The sequence below is a fragment of the Morone saxatilis genome, unplaced genomic scaffold (assembly GCF_004916995.1).
Source record: "Morone saxatilis isolate NCDOM2014 unplaced genomic scaffold, NCSU_SB_2.0 Contig24, whole genome shotgun sequence".
Classification (NCBI taxonomy): Eukaryota; Metazoa; Chordata; class Actinopteri; family Moronidae; genus Morone; species Morone saxatilis.
In genome coordinates, this window is record NW_023339807.1 from 2366301 (window position 1) to 2376046 (window position 9746).

The 9746-nt window shown below is 38.9% G+C and overlaps 1 protein-coding gene across 2 annotated transcripts in view; it reads left to right on the forward strand.

Annotated features, from left to right (window-relative positions):
• Positions 1–9746, forward strand: part of cdk14 (cyclin-dependent kinase 14) — a 202912-nt gene that overhangs the window by 77777 nt on the left and 115389 nt on the right. For both annotated transcript variants that reach the window (XM_035672792.1, XM_035672793.1), the window contains one exon: positions 9087–9210. In XM_035672792.1, coding sequence (XP_035528685.1) covers positions 9087–9210 — 124 coding nt within the window. The remainder of the gene's footprint in view (positions 1–9086; positions 9211–9746) is intronic.

The following is a 9746-nucleotide window of genomic DNA, read 5'->3' on the forward strand; positions in this document are numbered from 1 at the left end:
ATGGCTGATCGGTGTATATACATTGTTACATATTAAACTGGGTCTACAATAATTTGTAGGGCGTAATATTAGTATGTATAAACGTACATTGTTATCGTGCATACAATAATAAGCTATGAAAATAAGAAGAATTGACAGTTTTATATATTAATTTTTTTATTCTATATTATCAAACAGTAATTTGCTGCGCCCCCATGGGGTCATTGCTGAGGACCCATGATGATCAGGTCCAAATTCTTTTCACTTTATAAGATTGTGTTGTGATGTATTTTACATTATTGTTTTACAGATCTTGTATCTGTTCAAGCAACTAAATTAAACCCGAAGTGAGCAGGAAGTTGTTAATTTAAGCCTGAAATTTTCATTGGTGGATCGGAAGTTATATTTATCTTTATCTAAATTTATTAGGAAACTATTTAAAGAATTGAGCTTTAGAGCAATGATGTTAATTGAACTACTAAGAGAACTATTTATGGTGGTTGGTGTTCTGTTTTTTTTTTGTGTAAATATGTCTATCTATCTATCTATCTATCTGAGTACGGATACCGACACATTTTACTTGTTTGATACTCTGTCTCTTAAGAAGTACATTATCTGTACCTGATACTCATTTCAGTCAAGCACTTGCTCAATAATAATGTCTTTGTTTTTCCCTAAGTAGTGTTCAAGTAAAATTTAGTTAGTTATGTTGAGTTTATGAGTTTACTGTTTAAACTAAACACACTGTTTAATATTATTCTTCAATGGAAACTTCATATATGCAGTATACTATCCATGGTATATGTTGAATATGATTTTCCCTGTAGACTTTAGTAGACTAAAATTCTCTCTTGGTTACTCTGACATTAACTTGCTGTTGCTTTAGCAAAATGTAGCTATTCAATACATTTGCATGTGCTGATAGTGTGCAGGAGCTGCTTTTTGTTTACGCTGCTGCTGTGTGTACAATTTTTAGGAATATTTGTTCCAAATTACATTATACATCCCGGGCACATCCCCTTAGAAGCTTTTAGAACCATTGTAATTTGAGAGCAGGGGGATGACATGATGGGATCATGTTTGTAATATTACTTTGGATTATGTTCATCAGTCTTGGGTAGTAGCTGATCTGCACTTCGACACACATACTCAAGGGCACTACATACAGTCAGCAAGTGAGCATTCACAAAAGCTGTTTAAAAAGCTACATCAGGTGTCCCTCGCATTTCAAAACCACATTTTAAACCAGATACATTGTTGCTGTGTTATGCTGTGTTCAGTCAACCCTTCCTAACTTTTAAATTGGAAATTATGGCATGACCAAGTTGCATTTACCAGGTGTTCATTCTCTCCTGCTTCACGCCTCTCCTGTCCCTGCCTGAACTCGCTATGTCTTCGTAGTACCACAATCCTGGCTGGAGCCACTGTAAATCACCTGGCCTCCAGTGGTGTCAGAGGCTTTGTCCGGTCTTGGGCGTGGTCACTGGGACCCTGTTGAGTGCAGCTGTGTTGCTCGCTCTACCCATTTTGGCTATGATCCTTATTCCAGTCCCGCTGCAGTGCTAGTGGTGTAAACCAACTTCTCCAAATGTGATGAGGCGTGATAAATAGATACGGTTTTACTTTAATGGGTCACAAATCAAAAAAAAAAAAAATCAATCACTGCTTTAACACTTGCCATATTGGGGACATGCAAATTAAATGGAACTGTGTACTATATTCTGCCATTTGTTCATCTGCTGAAACATCACAACTTGTAAAGCAGGCTATAAGGGAACGTGTCTGAGGTTACCACTGCTGTTTACTAGTTTATTGGCTGCAGTGCAACATCCTGGTGGTTAACTCAGAAATTCCTGATTTAATGAGCTGAGTTGTGCATGTAGTTCTGTCCTTGCTCTTGCGCTCACAAATGGGAATTAGCATTCATAGTAGAAACAAACAATGGTAGAGACAATGACATTTGCTACAATAAAAGTCACATGAAGTCAGAGAAAGAAGAAGCACCATATTTAGATTGACTGCTTCAGTTTAGTTGTTTTACTAGTGGTTTATAGAATGTATTCTAGTATGTTTTGATTGATTGACAGGTCTCTCACCCTATGACAGTCAGCTGTGGTGGTTACGCCTTCCTCTTCCCCACTGCATCAAGACGTTGTCTTCAACCAAAAATAGATTTTGTGGCTTCAGAGAGTACCAATATGCCAACAACCAGGAAACAAATTCAGACTTCAAAACATCCCTAAAGAAATGTTTGAATGACATCAAAGACGATTGGTCTGTGACGTTTTTGGTCTGTGTAGTGGTGTTTCACTAGTCCTATATTTGCACACAGAGGCCCTGCAGTACAAAACAGCTCCTCATTAAAACATAAGCCAAAGACAATTCTGGGTATATCTGGGACTTTATAGTCCTGTGTTGCCAGTGCCATAGTGCAGGTTGATGCTGTCTCTTGATTCAGCCCATTAAGGACAACACTGTACAGATGCTTAGTGGAAAAGATTAGGGCTCTTTCCATGCCTGCTGGCAGATGGTAGACCCTTCTCACTCCATTTAACACTGCTTCGTTTTAGCTCTCCCTCACTGATTTCACCACTATTACTAATTTCAGCAAAACACTGCTTTGTCAATGAATCCAAAGGTTTGTGTTTTGAGTCTTTCTCAGTGTTGAATTCATCCGTACTATGATGGTCTGGATTTAAATTCATTATTCATGCAGTTTGAGCTCATACAACATAGAGCATTTACATTTCACCCGGCCAAATTGGATGGCGATGTCAGCCGGTCTGTTGGCAATGTTGATTGGTCTATTGGTCTTGTCAGCAGGTTGTTCAAGAGACAAAAAGACTTAAGTTGGCTTTTGTTTCAACTGCATAAAATTACTCTTGTGGCTGTGCAGTTGTTTCTGAGAGGCAGAAGTGGAATTAGCATTCTGAAGTTAGCATAGCAGGGTGTTCCTTTAAGCGGATGGTTGGGAATACTCTGACAGTGGTTTCCCCGCAGTGTTTTCTTTATAATGATGAAAGCATTATTGCAATTACCTTAACCCAATAGTTTTTATTTATTTTTTTCAGCGTTTTTTTAGGAACCCATCAGCTAACATTTGACAGCAATTTAGCCTCTGGGGGAAATGGCCAGTGTTTCTGGGCTTCCAGTATAGCTAGTGGATATGATTTGATCTGATTTAATTTGGAGTTAAATCAGCATATGTTAATAATCAAATTACTCAAATTTGTTGCACTACAAGACTGGAGATGTAATTCATTGGTTATCTACAGTGGCCTGCTTAATGCTATGTAAATCATGTAGACATTTGATGTACAGTAGTAGGTCATCAGGATAATGTCACACTTTATTGTACACATTAAATATCAAAGTCTAATATACAAAGTAGCATTAGGTTTACTGAGCACACTTGTGTTTTCCAGTGGATTTACATTACTGATAAGGTTCTGATAAAGGAAACACAGAACAACATACATGTATAGATCTAGAGTGAGACTATGAGCCCCAGTGTGCTGCTGTCACTTTGATACATTGCCTCATGCTTTGCTGCACATTGAATATAAGATAAAAGAGCCAAATTCCACTCCATTCTATGGACAGATAACAGCAAGCAGATCCAATTTTGATCTTGATCGAGAGTTGTGCGTGCCTTGGGGTGATAGCAATAAGTATTTCATCATTAGAGAGGTGGCAGTGTGTTTATTGGTGTGCTGATGATGGATTGTTGTTCATGCACTAGGGTCACTCCTCAGGTGATAGATTATGTTAATGGATGATTTAACTACGATCACGCAGCTTGTTTCTCCTGCAGTTATGAACTAATAATATATCATGATTAGACTCTCTCTCTCTCTCTCTCAGACACACACACAAACATACTTTAGGGTTTTTTCTATTCAATGAAAGAACATTCTGATTTACAATGTTAAACCTCAGGTGAACAGGGTTATTTTCTTCCTGTGGGTGAGGAAAGGCAGCCATTGAAGTACTTCCAACAATTAGACTGGCATTAAAGTATCCTGGTATAGTACAAACAATGAGACACTGCATTGAAAAAATGAAAAAGTACAAGACTGTATACAACTATATACAACTTTGAGAGGGAAGCCAAGTCCCGGAGCGCATTGCAGCAGGAAACATCCAATCACTGAGCTTCAAACTCTGTTGCTATACAGCTAATGACAGCTAATGACAGCTAATGATTGCACTGATTTTACCAATGAGTCAGTTTACTCTTCATGATGATTACTAATCAGACTGTGAGAACAGTCGAGGTGCTCGGGACAAGCTTTGTCAAGGCTGTCGCCAGAGTTATCTCGTCTTTGTCTTTTTCTAACAGAAAAGCTGTCATACAAAAAGGAAGTGTGAAGTGTGGAAAGTGCCACAATGTTTCCCAGTATCCTCTCCATAGCAACAGTGAATTATGTTTATGGGTACTATAGTATTTACTGGCATCAGACAATATTCTTGTAAGCTTTATTTAAAGTCCAGGTGAAAAAATATTTTTTTGTTTTTTTACCTTTTAAGATTGCATCTTTTATTGTACCCCTATGTGATGCGGGCTTCCAAAGCATGAACTAACCAATTTCAACCAATAATATCATGCCATTCACCCGTTAATTAATCTTCACTTTAAGTGACACAGAGCAAAGATTCATTAGTTAGCAAGCTAGCAACAGCATGGCTAGCTACCAGAGCTGAGTGTTTCTGGCAGAGGCGATTTACAGAGTTTCAAGATGAACTTGTTGCTAAAAGAAGCTAACTGTCGCCAACAGTAATGTTGGATGCTGTTAGCTAGTTAGCTTGTGCAGCTAACGTTCCTCAACTTAGCAACTTAGGAGCAAAAATCGGCAATAAAACCATCGCTGTACTTTATTCCTTGTCTGCACGGAGACTGTATTCGGTCCTCCAAAATATCCATGTATTTTGACTGACATGATTCCCAATCAGTATTTTTCTTGAAATTTGCATGCCTTATAGTCCAGGGTCACTATGAGTAACAACCCCACTTTATTGTCAGTCCAGACAAAGTTTTTGAGCTTGCACTCACCATCTTCTCTTCGTGTTTACACTCTGTAGAGGGAAGCATTTGTACGTAGGTTCTTCTGCCGTGTTGAGTTACACCACCATCTACTGGCCTGGCATGCATACTACACTTTTTAAAAACACAACGGACAAACCTTTCCATTTCCAGCACAACCATTGTGGTGTAAACAGGGCATTAGAATGAATCACATCCATATTCACCCAGGTGACCATCATTTGTTGGAGGAGGCAATTGTTGAAAGTAATAAAAGTGACCACTCCTTTTTTTGTTTCTATATATTTTATTTTACGCCATCACCTCTCCTTTAGGTACTTTTTGTCACCTGCTATTTCTTGTGTGTTTTTTTTCCTGCTCACTCTATGGTTAATCTGTGCAGTCACATCTTTCACTGCAGGGTTCCTTTCAATACATTCACACAGATGGACGTCTCATAGTCACTTATTATAGTTGGGTGAGCTCGTCTGGCAAGCAGATGTCTGTGCCAACAAGCCAAATGTTCACCCCAACCATGCTGAGCCTGTTTGACTTGTAAGAAGAAGAACAGAGACATAAACCAACTTTTTATTTCAACTGTGCATGGGTATAAATATGGCCAGTTGTTGACTACCTACATAATTTAACTCTAAAATTGGCCATCTTGAGAACAGTATAGAGTATTATTATTGTCACAACAGTCTGAATAGCCTTCACAAACTGCTCTCAGGACTTCACTTTTCATCAAATACCGGAATGCAAATGGCACTGAGCCGTTTCAGTCGAAGCCAAACAGAAAGCTTCTTAAGAGGAAGGTTTTGATGTTTGAATTGAAGAGCTGACTGAAGAGAACAAAAGTGTGATTTTTCTCTCTCTTTATCAGCGTGCAGTCGCACCCCTAACAAGGCGAGGGCTTTTCAGAAGTGTGTTTTGATATACATGAGTAAACACACATTTCCCATGCTAATTTCCCGCACCGCAGTTCATCTCCCACCCACTGAGTGCTGGAATAGTAAACTGTTGACCCGGTGACTCCAGATGCCAGACAGGGCCCGTCCCTGATTGGACTCCACGGTGCTTCAATCAGCTTAATTGGCCGAGACTATAGTATCAGTGAGAGGAGAGAAATAAGAGGGGAATGCTAGGATTGGAATAAAATGGAATGCTGGATCGTGCACACCTCATTATTTGTTGATTGACACGACTGTGTGGGGGGGTGGGGTGTTGGGGGGGGACATCTGCCACAGCAAACAAAACAAGTGTAATGTAGCACCAACTTTAGGTACATATTAGAATTTTGTTGATATTCAGTTTTGAAAGCTCATACTGCCAGCAGCACTTCATGCAGTATGCACATATTAAAAACTAAATTTGGATGCAGTTTGCTTTATGAGCTCCGCAGGCAGGTGGAGGAGTGTGTTTAATTTCAGCAGTGAGATAATTGGCAGTAAAAATGTAAATTTAAGTACAATTAAATCTTTATTCATATGATATGTTAGCAGAAATGCATTCATAATTGGCAGTAAAAATGTAAATTTAAGTACAATTAAATCTTTGTGTTTTTATGAATGAATTATTATTATTATAATTATTATATTTTTCAGTGAAATCCTCCAGTCTTTAGTGCAGCTTTCATTAAAATATTTCAATTATTACATAAAGTTAGGGTTTCTAGTTCCTGATCTGCAGTTTTTACAGGTGAAATATCTCTTTCATGAGCATGCATGAGCCTGAAGCACACCAGAGTTGCTTGATTATAACGAAGAGACAAAGTGAAACTGGAATACCTGGGTTCTGTTCATAGACTGTGTAATTAAAATGGATGTAGTCTCTGTGATGTCACCCATAGGTTTCTGAAGAGCCGTTGTAAAGCTCAGTGTGGTCGGCCCTGGCTGTCGCCATGTTGGCAGTCCTGACTCTGCCGGCTCCCGGCTAATCCAAAAGTGGGCAAAGAGGTGGAGCAGAGGCAGGTTGAATAAACCCTGGTTACTGAAAACAGCCACCTGTGACAGCACCCACCTATCAGTCAGTGTCCATGCCCTTGATTATGCATAACTTTAAATTAACCCCAGTACAGATGTCACAAACAGGGATATCACCTACAAAGACCAAAACTGTTTTTGTACCAGGCTGCACAGACATTTTTTAGACAACAGTGATTACATCTACCGAGCTGGAAAAGAGTGTGAATGGATGTGAAACCAAGAGCACTGATATAATTTAATGGCAGATTTAATTTACTTGCTGTTTCATGTTGTTAAAGCTGCATAATATTTTTTGGCAACTTCCGGGCAGTGTAAGAAGTTGTAAACACATTTTACAACAACACAACATTGACACTTTATCACCTCATAAAGTTTTTGTGTCAAATAAGTTAATTTACACATAAAGCAGACAGGGGCAAGATTAGCACTTATTTTGAGTTTTGTTCTGAAAGTATTTACTCTCCTTTTAACTCAGCTTTGGTCTATTTAGATGTTAAAGGCCCCACTGTGTTCATTAGTCAACTAAACTAACTGTGGCTTTATCAGAGATTTTTCACAGCCCCCTGTTGCTGCTGGAAACAAGCGGACTAGAAAACCAAAACAATGAGCTGAAAGAGGCTAAAACATTCTGTAAAGCTCAGAGGCTCATCTTTTTTTGTGTTCATCACTACAAGTAACTGCTTTCACATAACACATACTAATTTGATCTAGTTTGTATGTAAAAATATTGATCCTATTGCAGCTTTAAAATTCCACTTCCAGCCAGATTTAATAAGTGTGCATCAGATACAATTCAGTATGAACTTAGGATGCATCGTTTCTAATATCTAAGCATCTATAAAATGTATTTCATTAGTCACTTAATATTATTCAGAAATGTGAACAATAATTGTACATTGAGATTGATTCCTCCTCTCTAAACCCAACATTGTGTTGAATCAAATGAACTGCACTGCATCACAATGGGGAATTGTATTCTATCTCATTGGTAGTTGCTTCATATGTATATTTAATGTATCAGATTGTTGGCTGCATTGGCCTTAGTGATTGAGAAGCACATCCCTAGTAAAATGTATTTTTTTTAGTATATAGATGGTACAACTCGGGGGGAAATGTCAGTGACATGGTAATCAATGACATACCTCATTGAGTTATGATAGCTAGTCTCCTCTATAATGTCCAGTACAGGACCAAAAACTGCTGAACCGCAATGCTAGAATCCATCATTAACTTACATAAAAGGGTCAGTTCTGGAAACTAATATTTTTGGTGAGGGACAGAAATGTGTGCGTTGATTTGCTGATTTGAACTTTTTCTTGCTGTACTGCCTTCCTGCCCCCTGCTGTCAGCAGTCCTGTCTCCTGCCTCTCTGTGCAATTGATTCGCTGCCCTTCACAGAAAATGAAAAGGAGGCAGCAGCCACGCTCAACTCCATATGTTTGATGTGATTTCAGCAAAATCTGTCACACCTCCATGCATTTCTGCTGTCACCTTTTCCACTCTCTAAAACAATCCTGTAACATATATTCTACACAAAGCAAAGTCGATATCAGAAGCCACAATTTATGTACGGAAGAGGTGATTTTGAATCAGGAGTAGACATTTTAATTTACGGTTAATGCCACAGCTGTGGAATCAGATGGGCGTTGTGATATCTCATCTGTTTGATCAATGTTTAATAGTGCAAGTGAAGGAAATGATGGCTGTGTTCTTCCTGGCTGATGACTCACTATTGATTTTGGTTTTTATGACTTTGTGATAGAGACAGCATTTCATTGAACTATTTGTAAATAACATGTGGGGCTCACGCCTGTTCTCATTTAGTCTGGAATGAAGTCACAGCCCTACTTTAATGATGGATAGGTTTTTACACACATCTCTGCAGCCAGCAGCTGCTCAGTTTAATGTGCCACAGAGATATGTAGATGAAGGCAGAGATAAATGAGAGGAGAGTTATTAAAAGAGTATTGATATTCTGCCTGATATTCTGAGAAATCTGCCCTCCTTATCATTTTTGTCTTCACCATGTTGTTTGTACATATGGTCAAATATACTTCTGTAAAAATAGTCATTTCCCTTTGTTCACTTGTGTTTTCTAGCTGTTCCTGTTCCAGTTACTGAGAGGCCTGTCCTACATCCACCAAAGGTACATCCTTCACCGCGACCTGAAACCACAAAACCTGCTCATCAGCGACACCGGAGAGCTCAAACTCGCTGACTTCGGTGAGTTGGCCAGACACTGATGCTCTTTTTTTGTGTATCCGTAAGTAATGCTGAATATCGCTGTGCTTCAGTCCTGATATGAAGGCGGAGTACCATTTATACCATGATGGCTAACCCCTTTAAAGACACAACAAGATGTAAATCCGGTCTCCTTGTGTTGTTCTTTTAAAGCAGGGCTCAGCATTTGTAGTTCAAAATCCTTCTGGTTTCTCTTCCTGTAAAACGTTAACATATTTTTGATGACTCGTCTTTAACTTGGGTGTAGTTATATAAATTTATCCAATTAAATGTGAATGCGGGGACCTAAATACGGTCTAACTTGTTCCCTTATCCTCCTCCTCCTGATCTAACAACACAGGGGAGGGAGGTACCATGGGTGAAAGTGCAAAGTCAGCTACAGCTATGTCTGACATTTCTACCAGCTTTTTCTGTGCACAGCTATCTGAAACTTCAAATAGGATCCAGTCTTCCTCTCTTGTCTGTTTCGTCTTGTTGCATCGTTACAATTTTAGGTCCCTATTGTATTTGCTATGTTT